This window comes from Sus scrofa, chromosome 2, assembly GCF_054392235.1.
Source record: "Sus scrofa isolate SSC_HxYL_T2T_F1_AM1 chromosome 2, Sscrofa_HxYL_maternal_Yorkshire_Landrace_v2.0, whole genome shotgun sequence".
Taxonomy (NCBI): Eukaryota; Metazoa; Chordata; class Mammalia; order Artiodactyla; family Suidae; genus Sus; species Sus scrofa.
The window spans coordinates 147328092-147348548 of NC_139384.1; the positions used below are offsets into that span (position 1 = coordinate 147328092).

Sequence of the window (20457 nt, forward strand, 5' to 3'; positions counted from 1 at the left end):
TTGTCCTTCAGATCACAGCTTAAATGTTATCTTCTGTCCTAACCATCCTATCCAAATCAGGTCCCTGCTTCCTATTTTTCTGTCTCACCACCAATACTTCAACAGCACTCGCCAAATTAGAAGTTTAAAAATACATATTTGGGGAGTTCCCATTGTAGCTCAGCAGTTATGAACCTGACTAGTACCCATAAGGATACAGGTTCAATCCCTAGCCTTGCTCAGTGGGTTCAGGATCTGGCATTGCCGTGAGCTGTGGTGTAGGTCGCAGACGCAGCTCAGATCTGGCGTTGCTGTGGCCGTGGTGTAGGCCAGTAGCTATATGTATATAAGTTTACATTTTTATTGTATTTTCTCCACTGTAAACTCCACAGAAGGAAGAGACTCTGTCTGTCCTGTGATGTTTTTGCTTGGTACCTGACAAATGGAAGGCATTTAATCAGTATTTGTTGAATGAATGAATGAATGAATGAAGGAGGAAGATGGTGAGGTCATTCAGTAGACAGTGCAATGAAAAGGTGGGTGTAGAGGGGAATTTGTATCTCAGATCTCTGACACTGTGGCGCCACGGTGTGCATAGAGGGGGTTGGGGCAGAGGAATATATTTAGAAGTAAGAGAGGAAAAAGAGGAGCTCCTGGCGTGGCTTGGTGGAAACGAATCCGACTAGGAACAATGAGGTTGAGGGTTAAAAAAAAAAAAAAAAAAAAAAACAGTTTGGAGGGTTTCCTGTAGTAGCGCAGTGGTTAATGAATCTGAATAGGAACCATGAGATTGCTGGTTCAATCCCTGGCCTCGCTCAGTGGGTTAAGGATCCGGTGTTGCCGAGAGTTGTGGTGTAGGTCACCGACGCATCTTGGATCTGATGTTGCCGTGGCTGTGGCATAGGCTGGCAGCTGTAGCTCTGATTTGACCCCTAGCCTGGGAATCTCCATGTGACATGGGTGCAGCCCTAAAAACCAAAAAATAAAAAAAAAAAAGAAAGAAAGGAAAGAGAATTGGCCTTTGATATTGTCCCTCCAGTGCTACCAGGGGAGATAGAGCCTGACCAGAGGCTGACACTTTCATCTACTCCTCCAGATCAGTATCAGATGGGACACAATGTAACATAATAGTTAAGCATCTAAAAGAATCAGAGAATAACTGTTTAGAAACAAGTGCTAGCGATGTGGTTTAGACTACAAATGCAACATGAACTTATAGCAGTGAATTAGGTGGGACAAATTATTCAGAACAGAAGATTAGACGAGATGACACTTTTAATTTATCCATTCAAAACTGTTACTGAACACCTGCTAAGTGTGAGGCTCTGAGCCAAGTGCTGTGAATACAGAGGTGAATAGGACACAGACTCTAGCTGCTACGCTCTTACAGTCTAAACGAGGAGACAGATAGGAAATAAAAATGATTACCTTAGAAGTGTCAGGATATGTATAGGATTTTATTCTACTGAGTAAACATAAACATTGATAAACATAAAAGCAAATGTACATCAATGATAAGTTCTGTGAAGAAAAAAATCAGGGTAAGGGATAGCAAGTGAGCAGGAGGGTATACTGTTGCATACGGTGTTCTGAGAAGGCCGTGCCCTGTGCCATAATGTGTCTTTTGAATAAAAGCTGAACAGGTGAGAGATTGAGCTAGATGGGTGTCTTGGGGAAGAGCATCCCAGGCAATTTTTAAAATATTTATTTATTTATTTAGCCTTTTTTTTAGGGCCGCACCTGCGGCGTATGGAAGTTCCCAGGCTAGGGATCAAATAGGAGCTACAGCCGCTGGCCTACACCACAGCTACAGCAACATGGGATCCGAGCCACGTCTTCCACCTATACCACAGCTCACGGCAACACCGGATCCTTAACCCCCTGAGGGAGGCCAGGGATCGAACCTGCATCCTCATGGATACTAGTCAGGTTCATTACTGGTGAGCCATGACAGGCACTCCCTGGTATTTGAAATAAGTGTTGAATCTGACTCGCGCTTGGGTAGCTGGAGAGATAGCAAGTGTGTCTGGAGTGGCGAGTGAGAGGGAGTGTGGCAGATGGTGAGAAAGAGGTAGTAGGGCCACGTCCTGTGACACCTTGAAGGCTGTGATTAAGACTTTGGAGTTTACTCAGAATGAGATGAGAAAGGCCGTGTAGAGAAACTCGAACTTGATGGAGCAAAGGCAGCAGTTACAGCTTTTAGGGTCTAGGACATCAAATTGGTACTTAGGAGCTCAATTCAAGGTGCAGGATAGATGGGAGAGACTAAACCCAGAAAGACTATCCCTATTTGATTCAAGTGCAAGAGGATAAAAACTACCCAGAGGGGGCAGTGAGAATGGCAAGGACTACACAGCGATGAACAGTTTTCAAAGAAAGCCATGGGATTTGCTGGTGTGGTATGGGGTACATGTACTATCATGTGGCTTCAGAGCTACTGACTTCAGGTACAAACAGATGTCATGTCAGAGGCAAATGAGGCCAAGGGAACTGTTCCCAAAACGGAGCCACAGAGGAGTTTCAGAACAAACCTGCTGTTTGTAATCGAAACTAGTTGTTTGTTTGAAATAGAACAAATTTAAAAAACATGAGAAGACTTAAAATAATGTCCCCCATCCTGAAAAGTAAACAGAATTGATCCTGCTTATCAGTGACAATTCAACCGTCAGGAGCAGGCAGGCGGAGTGGACTTAGGCTGATGTGGGCCCAAGTCCACTCCTGCATATCAGCACATTGTATCAGGAAAGCCTGTCTCCCTCTTCTGGGTCAAATAAGTAATTGAATTTAATGACATATTCTTTGTATGGTATGGTTTCCTTACTGAAACACATCAGTGTGGCTTCTTTTCTTGGTTATAATTTTCTTAAATAGGGTTGAAAGCTCTGAAAATAATGTGCAGAAAATCTGGGACACAGATATATGCGAAGGAGCACAGGGAGTTGCCTGGTGGCTCAGCAGGTTAATGATTTGGTCTTGTCATTGTGGCAGCTTAGGTCGCCACTGTGACCCAGGTTTGATTGCTGACTCAAGAACTTTCACATGCTGCAGGTATGGCAAAAAAAAAAAAAAAAAAAAAAAAAAAAAGACACAGAAAGGGGCACATGTGGTGAGGGGTCCTGTTGTTCTAGAAAACAAGGATAACAAAATAGAATATACTATGTTATTGTTATTTTTGCTTTTTTCGGGCTGCACCTGAGGCATATGGAAGTTACCAGACTAGGGGTCGAATCAGAGCTGCAGCTGCCAGCCTACACCACAGCTACAGCAGCAGGTGATCTGAGCGGCCTCTGTGACCTACAGCACAGCTCTTGGCAACACAAGATCCTTAACCTATTGAGCGAGGCCAGGGATTGAACCCCCATCCTCATGGATCCTAGTCAGGTTCGTTATTGGTGAGCCTCTAAGGGAACGCCAAAATAGAATGTATTATTGACAATAGTTTAGGAAAGTGTAGGGTAGTGTAAGGTAGACATAGATAACAAAAATACTGATACCCTTAAAAACTGGTAATAATACTAATAATTTTTCAATAAAATTTATGTGGGAACACTTTAAGAAGCCAGAGAAGGATTTGGCAATGTGTGGATAATATTTGGGAGTTCCCACTGTGGCGCAGCGGAAATGAATCCGACTAGGAACCATGAAGTTTCGGGTTCGATCCCTGGCCTCGCTCAGTGGGTTGGGGATCCGGCATTGCTGTGAGCTGTGGTGTAGATCACAGACATGGCTCAGATTTGGTGTTGCTGTGGCTGTGGTGTAGGCCTGCGGTTGTAGCTCAGATTGGACCCCTAGCCTGGGAACCTCCATATGCCGAGGGTGCGGGCCTAAAAAAAAAAGACCAAAAAATAAAAGGATAAATAAGTAAATAAGTTGTCTTGCTTCAGTTACTTAAAACACACCTCCTACTATTCCTGAGGGCATGCAGATGAGAAATGATGCCTTCTTCCTCGGTATTTTAAAGCTGAGTATATTGAAAATGTAAAAAACATTTGAAAGAATTAACCATAGTTTGTGGGGAGTTTTGCAGGGGTGGGGGGAGGGAGTAATAACAACAACAGGGATAGGATACTTAGGGACAAGTTTTAGAAAAAGCATCGTTTATTTAATGGCAAATTATTTATGTTTATTTAGCCGGATTTAACCAGCAGTTACTTACTTTTTTAAAATGGCTAATGCTTCTTCAACAGTCTTTTTTTTTTTTTTCTGAACACAGACATTGCTTAAACAGAACAAAGTCCAAAGAAAACTTGATTTAACCAAATCAAACTCCTGTGCCAAGGTCAATACACTAAGATCATTGAAAAGTTGCATTTGGAGTTCCTGTTGTGACGCAGTGGAAATGAATCCGACTAGGATCCAGGAGGATGCAGGTTTGATCCTGGCCTCGCTCAGTGGGTTAAGGCTCTGGCATTGTGGTGAGCTGTGGTGTAGGTCACAGATGAGTTGCTGTGTTGCTGTGGCGTAGGCTGGCAGCTACCACTCTGATTCAACCCCTAGCCTGGGAACTTCCATATGCCACGAGTGCAGCCCTCAAAAGCAGAAAAAAAAGAAAAAAGAAAATAAAGAGAATTAAACCAATGCAAGTTTGAGACCAGGTATAAGGATCTGCTCTTTTGAAGAGCAATACTGATTTTTCAGTCTGACCTCAGGGAGGTTCAGTTCTGAGGATTTTCTGTTTAAGCCACTGAGAGGCTTGTGTTTTTGTCTGTTTTCAGGTGTTCTTGGGATATATGATTTGGGATTTTGTTATAGGGGCTCTCAGCTGAAAACAGTTGGATGAAAATTATCATCTTCATCCTAAAGAAGACTTCGTACTTGTATCTTGTACAAGGAGTTTGATTTTTCAGTTTCACACACAGCAAACACATTTTTACACATCTGAGACAGGTGACAGAAAAAGGATAAAGGGTAATAGTTATTTGAATTATTACTGTTCCTTTTTCAGGCCTTAGCAGTTTAGTTCTTACTCTTTTTTGTATGTAATATAACATTTCATAGCAGGCATTTGATTGCAAATGAATTAAATAAGATGTATTTCACCTTTCTCAGGTTTTGGCACCCTAGGCATGACATTTTAATCAACAGTACAAATCTGTTGTTTCAAGAAGCGCTTTATCAATCAGCTCAGAACAGGAAAACCTAAGTATAATGAAGGTGGCTAAGATGAGGATTGAGATCATTAGTTAACTATGTTGTCTAATTACTCCAGTTTCTACCTCCCTTTGGCCTCAGAAGTAAAAAGTCAACTTGCCAAAAAAAAAAAAAAACCCCTCGTTGCCTGAAAAGGAAGTTTGTTGCACCTTACTGTAAACTCTTAGAAGAGGAACTAAAACTGCCATTTAAATAAGATGTTAATGAGATTTGGGGTGACTATGCTATGAATCAGCGAATTTGAAAACTAAAATTACTTCTGAATCCTCCGGTCAAAAAGCAAAGGCCTCCTCTTGGATTTGATTACTTTTACCATATGTGCATAATTAACCACCCCTTTAAAAAATTTCCTTACAATTTACACCTGTAATATGACGAAATATGAAATACTGCGACGAACATTAATCGGTCCAGCTATCCGAGGTAGTCTCAGCAGGGGATGATGATGTCTGTCGTCTCAGCTCATCTTCACAAAAACTAGAGAAGAGGAACTGTCCATCCCACCCCTTGAAAGCTGCCACTGAAGCCGGGATTGCGCTTGGATCCCGGCAGTGCCGGCGAGATGACGTTCACGCGGTGGGGATTTCCGTATCGGTGACACGCCACTTCCGGTCGCTGGTGAGAATCAGTGACGTGGCAGGCGCGGCCAAGCACGGTCCTTCGGGCCGGGACACCCGGAGCAGTCAGGTGGCTTCTGGGCAGCCCCACAGGGAGAGAAGAGCTCACCGGCAGCGACAGCGGCGGCGGAGGGGGGAGAGGCCGGAGCCGGAAGTGCCACGTGTCCCGATTGCGCCTGCGCGGCCGGCGGCTGACAGGCAGTTCCGGCTGGGGCCTCCCTCGGTCTCTCTCCGCTCGGCTGCTGCCTCCCAGCCCGGCGTTCCCGGCCCGGCCGGCACGACTCTCGAGCCTCAGCACCCAGGCCAGGCCATGGCCGCCGGCGGGCTGGGGAGACTGTGGCGCCATGCCTAGGGCTTTATGCGCCTCCGGCTCTCTCTCCCTGCACCAGCCCTAAGTCGTTAGCCCCCTCCCTCCGCTTCCAGCAGTGGTCTTTCGGGTCGGCTTGGCGCTGTCGCAGACCCCGACCAGCCCCTTCCAGTCCCGACGAACACCGTCGTCATGTCCCAGCCCGGGATACCGGCCTCCGGCGCCGCCCCCACGGGCCTCCAGGCCCAGAACGGGGCCGCCCCAGCCTCGGGGTCTCATTACAGCAACGGTAAGTGCCGCTCAGAGGGGGCGTGGGGGCGGGAGGACGACCAAGTTCGGGCCCCCGGCTCGAGTTGACCTTTGGTTGCTGCCGCCGCCTGAGGCGACCGAGGAGGGGAGGGTGACCTCTCTGCCGGGGTCGGGAGCGGCTCAGGGTGGGAGGCCCCGCCACGGAGACCGCGGCTCGTCTTAGTGTTTCGTTTTTCATTATTTATTCATTCGTTCAGCAGACAGTTGTTGAGCCCTTGCTGTCTGTAACGTCCAGGGTATACGTGAGTGAGGAATACGGAGGCGGGCCGTACCTCACAATTCGCGTCCAAGGCTCATATTGTCTGTTTATGTGCCTTTCCCCTCCGCGCCGCCTCACTCACGTCTCGTAGAGAGCAGCATTTGGGGTTTGATTCATTCCAGTTCCGCAGTGGGGTGGGCGTCATACTCAGTGTGAATTGGCGGAGATGAACGAGTGAGTGCATGTTTTGGGGAGACCTCTTTAGGGCCCGCTCATCTCTCCCTGAACCTTCCCCGAATTGTAGTTAGGCCACCTGTTGTGGTTTTCAGCTTCGAAACAACTAAGTTAAGGGGAGGATCTGTTCAATTTCCAGAGGTCTTTAGATCACTGGGGAAGCGGTTGTACACGTCTCTGAACCTCTGACCAGAGTGTGCATGTGGCACTATAATTTTTCATTGGGTATGAGGCTGTCTTCTAATTGTGTACCCCTTCTAGGATTCTTTGAATTGCCCTATATTGTGATTTACTAAGTTTGCTATAATTGCTATTATTATATAAGACGTTTTCTGCCAACAGTTTGCCAAGTTACTAGTTTACTTGTAAAACTTTGGTTCTTGGAAACAAGTAGTAGAATAATTCTAAAATGCTTAATTGCCCGTTGGAATCTAAGATTGCTGGCAAGTTGGAGAAGATAGCCAATGACTAAAATAGCTACACTCTATTTTAGAGACTACTGTTTTCTCTACAAAGAAGGCCCTAAAAGACTTTTAAAAATGTGTGTGAGTAGGCAGGTATGTAGGCAGAAGCAAGAATCAGTGGGGGTAAGCCCTGAAATGGTGTTAAGTTGAATCAGTTTTTCTTTCTGAGATTTACGGTGACAGATTATGTAAACTACATTTTATTTTAGGCTGTTTAATTATATTTTCACTGAGAATGAAGTGATTTTAAGACATTCACTTTAAGATCAAAAACTTAAGCAAGATGTCGTATGATTATGGCTTTTCTTATAATCTATAAATTGCAACTTTACATGAGCTTTAAATGGCAAATCATGCAAATATGGTTGTAAATTTATATATAGGTATAGTTTTGATAATTTTGAAATGTTAAAGCAATTTAGCTACTATATATACTGTATTGGAGATGTCACTATATTGATTTGATCCAGTCCGGTAGACATTTATTGCATACCTAAGTTCTGTCCTTAGAAATATAAAAGAGAGTAAGAAAAGAGTCCCTGTACACAGGTTGCTCAAACCATTTAGCGAGTCAGGTAGGAGAGGAAATCATAGGACTGCAAATATGTGCCCCTCCCCCATTTAAAAAAATGTTTCAGGTGTACAGCATTATAATTATAACATCTGTATACACTACAAAGTGACCGCCGTCACAAGTCTATTCATTGTCTGTCACCACACACTTGACCCCTTTACCTATTTCACCCACCTCCCCAACCCCCTTGCCCTTGGTAACCACTAATCTGATCTCTGTATCTATGAAATTATGAATTATTTCTTCTGTTCCATATATGAGTGAAATTATATGGTATCTGTCTTTGTCTGCTTATTTCACTTAGCATAAGACCTTCAGGTTCCATCCTTGTTCTTGCAAATGGCAGGATTTCATTCTTTTTATGGCTGAGTAGTAGTCCATTGTGTGTATGTACACATCTTCTTTATTCATCCACTGATGGACAGTTAGGTTGTTTCCATATCTAGGCTGTTGTAAATAATGCTGCATTGAACACTGGGATGCATATATCTTTCTGAATTAGTGTTTTTGTATTCTTAGGATAAATGTCCAGAAGCTGGGTCATATGGTATATACCCTTGTTTAAATATAAATTTGACAGTCTGGAGTTCCCGTCGTGGCGCAGTGGTTAACGAATCCGACTAGGAACCATGAGGTTGCGGGTTCGGTCCCTGCCCTTGCTCAGTGGGTTAACGATCCGGCGTTGCCGTGAGCTGTGGTGTAGGTTGCAGACGCGGCTCGGATCCCGCGTTGCTGTGGCTCTGGCGTAGGCTGGTGGCTACAGCTCCGATTCAACCCCTAGCCTGGGAACCTCCATATGCCGCGGGAGCGGCCCAAGAAATAGCAACAACAACAACAACAAAAAGAAAAAAGACAAAAAAATAAAATAAAATAAAGAGCATTACCACTCTAAAAAGGAGAAAGGATTTAAAAAAAAAAAAAAAGAAAAAAATTTGACAGTCTTTTTATAAGCCTTATTTCTATAGCTTTTTGTAAAAGTATTCACAGTAAAATGGCTAATGTCTTGTATTGGGTTCCTTTATTGTTTATCTCATGAAGAGAGTAGGGATGTGGAGACTTGAAGGGGAAGGTATTTCTCTAGAAGATAAAAAAAAAGGTTTAGTGTTAGAATCTCATTTTTTTGGTCAACTCTTTTTAGGTACTTATTGCTGCTTAAATATTCTATTCAATACTCTTTTTTTTGGTTTTTTTAGAGGTGCAGCCACAGCATATGGAAGTTCCCAGGCTACAGGTTGAATCGGAGCTGCAGCTCCTGACCTACAGCACAGCTCATGGCAACACTGGATCCTTGACCCACTGAACAAGGCCAGGGGTTGAACCCGCATCCTCGTGGATACTAATCTGGTTCATGACTGCTGAGCCCACAAAGGGAGCTCCCCTATTGAATACTCTTAAGCTTTAGGTTTAATGTAGCTTCCTTAAATTATACACTACAGTTCAGTTCAATCTTTATGTTTTTTTAGATTATAATAGTCACCTTTTTCATTTTTCTCTAACTTGATTTCATATTATATAATGTCATTATATTACAGAATCCCTCGCACGCCTAGACATTTCTTTCTGTGGTAGACTGCACTGCACTCCATTGGTTATCTAGACATGTTTTTTTTGAAACTCTGTGTAGATTTGTGTACATTTATTTCTTTTGCAGAAATTGACAATGAAACTGCAAGACTACTTAAACTGGCAGATCTTATCTGATTACCGTATAAGCAGACTAAAGGCAAATCTTGACTCCCACTTTTAATTAGCTGCTGCTTTTTTTGTTGTTGTTGTTGTCTTTTTAGAGCCACGTTTGCGGCACATGGGAGTTCCTAGGCTAGGGGTCAAATTGGAGCTGTATCTGCCGGCCTACACCACAGCCACAGCAACACCAATTCCAGGCCATGTCCGCAACCTACACCATAGCTCATGGCAACGATGGATCCTTTACCCACTGAGCGAAGCCAATCGAACCTGTGTCCTCTTGGATGCTAGTCAGATTCGATTCTGCTGAGCCATGAAGGGAACTCCAAGATGGGCTCACTTTTGACTTCTTTTTTTTCCTGGTGACTTTTTCTGTGAACTTTTATACAATATTATCAGCGAAAACAAGAGAATATGGGGAGGGGTTGGACAGCAGTTTAATGCTAGACTTGTGCTCATATCTCTATTTTAGACAGGACAGAAATGTAAATTTCTTTTCGTTTTACTGTGAGGTAAACCATATTTATGGTTGTGTGCTTTTAACATAGTAAGTCTTTGTCATAATCGAAGTATGCTAAGACTAAAATTGGCATATGGTCTATAACATTGATTGTTGTGGCTGAGTTCCCTTTAATGTTTTCATTGGGGGCCGTCTTTATTTTATTTATTTATTTATTTTTTTGTCTTTTGTTGTTGTTGTTGTTGTTGCTATTTCTTGGGCCGCTCCCGCGGCATATGGAGGTTCCCTGGCTAGGGGTCAAATCGGAGCTGGAGCTGCCAGCCTACGCCAGAGCCACAGCAACGCAGGATCCGAGCCGCGTCTGCAACCTACACCACAGCTCACGGCAACGCCGGATCGTTAACCCACTGAGCAAGGGCAGGGACCGAACCCGCAACCTCATGGTTCCTAGTCGGATTCGTTAACCACTGCGCCACGACGGGAACTCCGGGGGCCGTCTTTAGACTGCCATGACTCTTTGCATTAATACCTCTAATAGAATTTATCGCATTAAATTTCCTGTTAGTCTCTACTAATAGACTGGGAGCTCCTGAAATTATGAGTAACAATAAGAAGTAAATTTTCTTGCGTACTTACTCTATGCCCAGTCCCTGTACTAGGTTGCAGTACATGCATCATTACATCTAATCTACACAACAGCCCAATGAGGTAAGAACTGGTAGGTTTACTGACAAGGAGACTGAGATGAGTGGTCAAGCAGCTCATTCAAGGTCACACAGCTGATTTGTTTTGGAACCTAGATTTAGACTAGGCAGTCTTAACCACTTTTTCAGCTTATTTGGTAGTTATCTCTGAATCAAAGATCAGACCCTTCTCTTTGGTTTCTTTATGTAGGTAGATGCATATAATTACGGTAAGTATTTGCTGAAACTTTTCAAAATTGCCACCTAATTTATTTTCCTTTGGATTATAATTAATACATACCCTGACCCTCACTTTTGTTCGTATTGAGTCCTTTTCTTTGCTATTTCAACATCACATTGCATAAATGTCTTCTAGACTCTGAAATTACTGGTATCCCCACTTTGATTCTTATCATTTGTTCTTCACTTTTGATTGCTTTCTGTTGTCTTTTTTTTTCTCTTTTGTCTTTTTTAGGGCCGCACCCGCAGCATATGGAGGTTCCCGGGCTAGGGCTCAAATCCGAGCTGTTGCCACCGGCTTACACCACAGCCACAGCAACGCCAGATCTGAGCCGCGTCTGCCATCTACACCACAACTCATGGCAATGCCAGATCCTTAACCCACTGAGCAAGGGCAGGGATGGAACCTGCAACCTCAAGGTTCCTAGTCGGATTTGTTTCCACTGCGCCATGAGAGGAACTCTTTGTTTTCTTAAAGCCCTCACTCTTAGTGACTGATCCACAAGTTGTACTCCTGCGGTAGCATCCATTTGTTGCACTTGTAGTTTGAATTGTTCAACTCTTTTAAGTGATCAGAGTGTATTTAGATGTGTGTGAGGAGGTGCTAAGTCAGTTCCCCCTCCCCTCAGCATTTAACTTACCCTTCAAACATGTTGTATTTAAAGGCACATTCACAGAAAGAACTTTTCAGGGTTTAAGGAACACATTGCTGTGTAATTCCTGATGTTTTATATGTTTCGTTGGTTTGTTTTGCTTTTTAGGGTCACATCTGTCGCATATGGAGTTTCCCAGGCTAGGGGTCTAATCGGAGCTGTAGCTGCCAGCCTCCACCACAGCCACAGCAGTGTGGGATCTGAGCCGTGTCTTCGACCTACACCACAGCTCACGGCAACACCGGATTCTTAACCCACTGAGCAAGGTCAGGGATCAAACCTGCATCCTCATGGATACTAGACACATTCGTTTCTGCTAAGCCACGGCGGGAACTGCATGCTGATGTTTCTGAATCCTTGGCTTCTTTTCTGTGGCTTTTATTATACTTTCATGTAGGACAGCATAAGTAATAGAACCAGATTCAGGGAAGCCTTGAATTATCTTAAATTAGTCATTCAATTGGATTCATGAATGATAGGTTTGGAAAGCATATATTGTCCCTGGCAAATAGGAGTTCAGTATTTATTAACTGAATGGACTGCGTGAATGAATTGCTTAAGAATAGGAAATTTCAAAAGTTTGTTTTACTTGGAGTGTTAGGGGAAAGGATTCTGAGAGGTATCTTTTCCCCTTACTGTTAGACTTATGTGAAAGGTTTAGTTTATTAAGCGTGTTCTTGTGAGTGTTCAGTAGACTTTCTTGAAGAAACTTGTGAACTTTTTGTATTCATTGAGATAGTGTCAGAACTGTCTTTTAATTTTTACATACTAGATTTTATGGATAATAATTTCATGTTTATAAATCAGTGGTTTCTAAAGTGCATTAAGTTCATTCTGAAGTATGTGAGAATCACCAGTACATGAGATTTTTACTAATACAGATTCTGGGATTCCACTGAATCCTGTGGAATAGGAATTTACAAAAGTAGAACCTCTTTTACCTTTGTTTCTGAACCTGCTGGTTGGATAATTGAGAAGCAGCCTCCTGCATTTATTTATTTATTGGCTGCACCCATGTCACGGGGAATTTCCAGGGCCAGGGATCAAACTCGCACCACAGCAGCGACTCAAGCCGTGAGCTCTGGTATGGGTCACAGGTATGGCTCAGATCCCTCATTGTTGTGGCTGTGGCTGTGGTGTAGGCTGGCAGCAGCAGCTCCAGTTTGACCCATAGCCTGGGAACTTCCATGTGCTGCAGGTGCAGCCCCCGCCCAAAAAAAATATCACGGTAGTGTATTCTGGATCCCTTTAAAAATCTCTGATCCATTATTTTGATGGGTTACATAATTTATTAATGACTTCAGAATAATATAGTTAAAATCCATTTAGTGAAAACTTTGTTAAATATTTACTACTATACTTTTTTTTTTTTTTTTTTTTGCTTTTTAAGGCTACACCCGAGGCACATGGAGGTTCCCAGGCTATGGGTCCAATCAGAGCTCCGGCTGCCAGCCTACGCCAGAGCCACAGCAACATCAGATCCAAGCTGCATCTATGTCCTACACCACAGCTCATGGCAACGCTGGATCCTTAACCCACTGAGCAAGGCCAAGGATCGAACCTGCAACCTCATGGTTCCTAGTTGGATTCGTTTCCACTGTGCCATGATGGGAACTCCACTACTACCCTTTCAATGAACTATTACAAGTTGGTACATATAAAAATAAAATTTTCTGAAGTTCCCTAGTGGCCTAGCGGTTAAGGATCTGGAGTTGTCACTGCTGTGGCGCAAGTTCAGTCCCTGGCCTGGGAACTTCCATGTGCCATGGGCACGGCAAAAAAAGAGAAAGAAAAGAAGGAAAATTCACATCATAGTCAAAATGGATCTGTGATAGTGACCACTACAAAGCAGGCTCTTCTGAATTTGTCTTTCTACTATGTGGTCTTATGACTGCATATTCTTTTCTCTTCATTGGTGATCACATAAATGAAGACTTTTGCTTATTTTGTTCATTTTGGTAATATTTGGCTTTGCCTTGGCTGCACTTGACTTGAAGGCCTCTAACATACTTGCCTGGGATAAAACGCTAAATAAAAATGTGAGAGGGGGCCATGAAATTTTGTGAGATGTCAGTTTTTATACTAATGACCCCAAATAGGCTTTTAAGTTGAGGTTCTTTTATGTCCTAACCTTCTGCCTCAATTCAGACGCTTGACTCAGTCACTTGACTTTGCTCTGCCGCACTGATTTTTCACAATGCCCTTTCATGACCACAGGCTATTGCCCAAGTTGCTTCTTTTTCCTGGAACACTCTTGACAATCCTTTTCCTGGGGCTAACTCCTATTATCTCTTTAAGATTTCACTCTCTCTTGTCCTCACACCTGCTTGTCTTCCCATTTGGACTATAGCTGCTTGAGGGCAGAGATGGAGTGGACCTTCCTCACCTTGTGTCTTCAGAAGATATTTAATAAAATGTGTCTTTTCAGTTAGGAAATGAATGGAATGTCCCTATTCTATTTGAAATAAAATTCTATTTGGAATAAAATGAATGGTTAGCCTAAATGTAGTCTTGGTGCTGAAATTAATCAGTGGTCTAAGATCTAAAAAAGAGATGGAAAATTTTTTTCCAGCCTATTTGAGGATTAAGACCTAACAGTATTTCAGAAAGTGCTGAAGAATATTCCAGCTGTTACAGATCAAAGTACAGTTATATGCCTTTTTTTGAGACAAATTGTTACATCAAATGATGTGTAGACAGTTTACACGATCCAAATCTGCATGTACAAGGCAGGTAGTGAGTCACCATGACCTTTACAAGATTAATAAGGCAGGTTATCTCCTGAGTAGGTCTGGTTGATAGAGATGCAAAGTACACACCAAAGGGAGGAGGCCCAAAGGGGCACAGAAAAGTTGGGGTTTTTTTTTGTCTTTTGTCCTTTTTTTACGGCCGCATTTGCGGCATATGGAGGTTCCCAGGCTAGGGGTCAGTCGGAGCCTTTGCTGCCAGCCTATGCCAGAGCCAGAGCAACGCCAGATCTGAGCCGCGTCTGTGACCTACACCACAGCTCATGGCAACACCGAATTCTTAACCCACTGATCAAGGCCAGAGATCAAACCTGCAACCTCATTGTTCCTTGTTTGATTCGTTTCTGCTGCGCCACGATAGGAACTCCAGAAAAATTTTATATTTAAATTTTCTTGAAGTTCCTGTTGTGGCTCAGTGGGTTAAGAATCTGACTAGTATCCATGAGGATGTGGGTTTGATCCCTGGTCTCACTCACTGGATTAAGGATCCAGCACAGGTTGCAGATTGGCTCCAATTCCACCCCTCCCCTGGGAACTTCCCTATGCCTTGGATGCAGCTGAAAAAGGAAAAAGAAAATTTCTTGTCTTGCCATATAATAGGAATTTTATTTCATTAATCTCCTTTCTTTGCCTACTGCTTTCTATCAAAAGATTAATAATCAAATGCTTGGTCCCTTGATGCCAGTGTGATGGCTTACCTGACCTCGCTCTCTCATGTCTCTCTATGTTGGGTCTTTTTTTTTTTTTTTTTGGTCTTTTTTGGACCACATCCGTGGCACACAGAGATTCCCAGGCTAGGGGTCTAATCGGAGCTGTAGCCACTGGCCTACGCCAGAGCCACAGCAGTGCGGGATCCAAGCTGCTTCTGCGACCTACACCACACAGCTCATGGCAATGCCGGATCCTTAACCCACTGATTGAAGCCAGAGATCGAACCCGCAACCTCATGTTTCCTGGTCGGATTCGTTAACCACTGACCCATGACGGGAACTGCTATGTTGGGTCTTAATAGCCTGGTTTGTTCTTTCCTTTTAGGCCTTTGCAGTAGTGAGGTATCTGGCAAGGACTAAAGTCACTTCCAAGTTGTCCAGTAGGACTTATGCCATTTTTACCTTGCATGTACATTGTGCATATTCATTAATTCATAGAGAACTATGGATGTAATCAATAGTGTAAAAGTTTAAGCCGAGATCTTCCGCAAACTAAAACATTTTCCTAGTATTTTCCCTAAATCGGAAAGATCTTTCACAGTAGAAATTTGATTTTTCATCTGTCATGACGTGAGTTATATCAAAAGATTCATCAGGGAATCCCTGTTGTATCTCAGCAGGTTACAAACCCAACTAGTATCCATGAGGATATGAGTTTGATCCCTGGGCTCTCTCAGTAGGTAAAGGATCCTGCATTGCCCTGAACTGTGGGGTAGGTTGCAAACATGGCTTGGATCCAGCCTTGCTGTGGCTGTGCTGTAGGCTGACAGCTGCAGCTTTGATTTGACTCCTAGGCTGGGAACTTACATATGCCTTGGGTGTGGCCCTAAAAAGCAGAAAACCCCAGTACATCTAGTTTATTCATTTTATTTATTTATTTATTATTTTTTGTCTTTTGTCTTCTTAGGGCCGCACCCGTGGCATATGGAGGTCCCAGGCTAGGGATCTAATCAGAACCCCATGGTTCCTAGTTGGATTTGTTTCCACTGCACCACGACAGGAACTCTTCATTTTATTGATAATTTGTTGAGTGACTAATTTACAAATGAGTCTCCTGTTGATGTCTATTTGATTTGTTTCTAATTTTTCATTATTATAGACAGTGCTGCAACTAATATATTTGGATCTATTCTTTTTGTCCTGGAAAGATACCTTTATTCTTTTTCCAGAGCAGTGCCTATAGACTAACTCCCTCTGTAGCTTCATATTATTTATATGCATATGCTTTTATAGGCCCCCCCATCCTACCTCTCTCTTTACATGCATTTGCTTATGTATGTTTGTATAAGTGTTGTGTAATTTATGAAAGGGTTCAGATTAGGCTGAGGATATTGAACTTTGGTTGCATGGATTGAAGGGGTATGATTGGAAGATAAATATTTTCTTTTTCTACCTTTTATTTACTTATTTTTAATGGGCAGGTTTTTTTTTTTTTTTTTCTTTTTTGGCCACCCTGTGGCAAATGGAGTTCCTGGGCCAGGGATTAGATCCAAGCCTCAGTTGGTAATGCCAGGTCCTGTAACCCACTGTGCCAGGCTGAGGCTGGAACCTGTATCCTGGTGCCACGGAGACGCCCCAGCAGGAACTCCTCTTTTTTAATCTGTTAAATGTAAAAAGTCCAAAGAAAAAGGTATGAATGTTTTTTAAAAAAAATATTCCTTTTTTGGCAGTATTTATTTTATTTTGGCTGTGCCTGTGCCATGTGGAAATTTTGGGGTCAGGGGTTGAACCTGCGCCACAGCCATGACAATACCAAGTCCTTAACTCATGAGCCACCAGCAAACTCCCATCTTGTTTCTTTTTATTGTCTAGTTTTTTTGTTTTTTGTTTTTTTTTTAATTTTTTTTAATGGCTACACCTGTGGCATATGGAAGTTCCTGGGCCAGGGATCGAACTCAAGCCACAGCTGTGGCCTCACTGGATCCTTAACCCACTGTGTTATTGTCTAGTTTTATGGACAGAATTGATAGCATATTCCTAAGTACAAGTGGTGATTCTAGATATTAATTTTTTTAATAATACTTTAAAATGTACAGTTTGATGACTTTTAATGTAGTCATAGTTTTGCAACTATCTTATAATCAGTTTTTAAATATTTTTATCACCTCCCCAAAAGAAACCCCATATCCATCAGCATTTACTACCCATTCCCTCATCCCAGCAGTTGTAACCACAGATATACCTCTTTATCCATGCTGTATCTATGGATTTTCCTGTTCATGATGTTTTATATAAATGATCTATATAGTGTATGCTCTTTAGCATGTTTTACTTGGAAGAAATTTTTTTTGTTTGTTTTTGGCTTTTTAGGGCTGCACCTATGGCACATGGAGGTTCCCAGGCCAGGAGTCAAATTGGAGTTACAGCTGCCAGCCTACACCACAGCTCATAGCAATGCCAGATCCTTAACCCACTGAGCGAGGCCAGGGATAGAACCTGCAATCTCATGGGTCCTAGTCAGGTTCGTTAACCACTGAGCCACGAAAGGAACTCTGTTAGCATAAAGTTTTCAAGGTTCATCTATGTTATAGCATATCATCACTATTTCATTTCTTTTTATGACCAAATAATATTCCACTGTATGGTTATACCCTCTTTTGTTTATGTTTTCATCAGTTCATGGCCATTGGGTTTTTTCTTTGCCCTTACAAATATGATATTATGAACATTTGTGTGCAGGTTTTTATGCAGACCGGGAGTGGAATTGCCAGATCATGTGATAACTATGTTTAACATTTTGAGGAACTGCCAAACTGTTTTCCAATGTAGTTGCACTGCTTTTACCTTTCCTCTAGTAATGAGGGTTCTGATTTCTTTCCATCCCTGTCAACCTTCATTGTTTTCCATCTTTTTCATTTTAACCATCCTAGATGGTATGAATGGTATCTCATTTTAGTTTTGATTTGCAGTTCTCTCATGACTAATGATGTTGAACATTTTCAAGTGTTTACTGGCCATTTGGAAGCATGTTTGAATGTCTACTTAAATCCTTTGCTCATTTTTAATTAGGTTATTTGTCTTTTTATTGTTGAGTTGTAAGAGTTGTATGTTTTACTCTTTTTATTTTAAGTGTTGCTTTATTTGTAAAATTAATTTTTTTTCCTCTTTTTGGAAGGTCCTGTCCAAAATGCACTGATGTCTTCACAAGTATCGGTGAGCCAAGGATATAATTCCCAGCTTCCAGGATCCTACCCTCATCTAATACCAGCAAAGACTTTGAATCCAGTCCCTGAACAGTCTAACTCTGGTGGTTCCCAGACTCTTTCTCCATTAAGCAGTTATCAGGGACCTGGACAGACTCTTTATAGACCACCTGTGGCTTCTAATCCAGTGACACCTTCGCTCCATAGTGGTTCTGTTTCCCGATTGCCACCACCTACTTCTCAGAACCCAGCTGCTACACCAATGCCTTCTGGGAGCTTTCCTCCTGGAGCCAACATACCACCACCTTTGAATTGGCAGTATAACTATTCACCACAGACAAACCATTATCCTCGTGCATCATCCCAGCCAGCTATGTCGGGGAATACAAATTTGACAAATCATCAGTATGTTTCTTCTGCAGATACTTCACTTCAAAACAACTTCATAAAATCAGGTAGGGTTCTTACAGGAGTGCTTAAAATGTAGAAATGGGGAAGTTTTACTTAAGTGTTTGAATTAATATTACAACCTTAAAAACATATAGGAGGCTGTCGATTTTTTTTATCATTATTAATCTTTAAATAGATTACGTCTATAATCTTTGGATTAACTTGAAATCATGATTGTTTCTCCTTTGCGTCTTTCCTCTGAAGGTATCCTCTGAGTCTCTCATGATATTTCAGGGTTTCAGGTATGCATGCAGAACCATTTCCTTAAGGAATGGCCATTACTTTTATTAATAGGGTTCCATCGTATATTCTAGAGAATCTCAATCCCTGTGATCTCTCTTTGGACTGGATCTAAGGCTTGACTTTTTTTTTTTTTTTTTTTTTTTTTTTTTAAGATGGCGTAGACCATTTTTAGCTCCAGAAATTGTAGGATCATAGGATCATGGACGGGCCAGTGACAACAGACAGTATTTTGGGAGTTAGGAGTGTTATTGAGCACATTTGTGGTCAGAAAGCAATGCACAGAGAATTATCTCTGTGTTTTCTTCTAAGAGTGTTATAATTTTAGTTCCTGTATTTAGGTGTTTGATCAGTTTTGAGTTAATTTTTGTGTAGGGTGTTAGGTCAGGATTCAGCTTCATCCTTGTGCCTATGGATATGCAGTTGTCTCAGGACTGTTTGATGGAAAGACTGTCCTTCCTCCCAGTCAGTGATGTTGGCACATTTGTTGAAAATCAGTTGATCATAAATGCAGGATTGATTTCTGGACTCTGAATTCTATCCCATTGATCTATATGTCTATTTTTATAACAGTACCAAACATCTTTATTACTATAGCTTTGTAGTAAGCTTTGAATTTGGGAATTTTGACTCCTTCAACTGTTTTTGTTTTTTTTCCCAGGATTGTTTTGGCTGTCCTGGGTCCTTTGCAGATTTCATAAGAATTTAGAATCAGCTCATGAAATTTTTTTTTTTTTTTTTTTTAAGGTTAAGTTTCTTTTCTTTTTTTTTTTTTTTGTCTTTTTGCCATTTCTAGGGCCGCTCTCGTGGCATATGGAGGCTCCCAGGCTAGGGGTCTAGTCGGAGCTGTAGCTTTCGGCCTACACCAGAGCCACAACAACGCAGGATCTGAGCCTCGTCTGCAACCTACACCACAGCTCACGGCAAGCCGGATCCTTAACCCACTGAGCAAGGCCAGGGATCGAACCCATAACCTCATGGTTCAAATTTTGTTTAAAAAAAAAAAAAGACAGCTTTGATTTTTATAGGGATTGTGTTGAATCTGTACACAAGTTTGAGAAGAAATCTGTTTGTTTGTTTTTTAGAGCCACACCTGCAGCATATGGAAGTTCCCAGGCTAGGGTTGAATCAGAGCTGTACCTGCCAGCCTACACTGCAGCCACAGCAATGCCAGATCATAGCTGAGTCTGCGACCTCCGCCACAGCTCATGGCAACGCTGGTTCTATAATCCACTGAGTGGGATCAGCAATCAAACCAGCATCCTCATGGATACCTCGGGTTCGTTACCACTGAGCCACAACAGAAACTCTGAAATATATGTATTCTTGAATTGAATTTGATTATTTTATTTTATTTTATTTTGCCGTGACCAGAAACTTCTGATCATTTTATTTTTTTAACCTCCCTGTTTGGTCATATGTGGTTCAAAAGAAGGTTTATTTAGCCATTTCACTATGTCCCTTTTTTTTTTTTTTTTTTTTTTTTTAATATTTTTCACTGTTTCCTTTTTGCTTTTAAAATTTGTGCCATGGGAATTCCCTTGTGGTTCAGTGGGTTTAGGATCCAGAGTTGTCACTGTTGTGGCTGTAAGTTACAGCTATGGTGCAGGT

At 42.1% G+C, this 20457-nt stretch overlaps 1 protein-coding gene across 9 annotated transcripts in view; it reads left to right on the forward strand.

Annotated features, from left to right (window-relative positions):
- Positions 1-20457, forward strand: part of SEC24A (SEC24 homolog A, COPII coat complex component) — a 120434-nt gene that overhangs the window by 44989 nt on the left and 54988 nt on the right. For 5 of the 9 annotated variants that reach the window (XR_014836261.1, XR_014836262.1, XR_014836263.1 and 2 more), the window contains exons 1-2: positions 5948-6343; positions 18129-18611. Coding sequence is in view for 6 of the 9 variants with exons in the window: in XM_005655001.4 (XP_005655058.2) it covers positions 6247-6343; positions 18129-18611 (580 nt within the window). In the remaining 3 variants the exon portion in view is untranslated. 9 annotated transcript variants of the gene reach the window in all.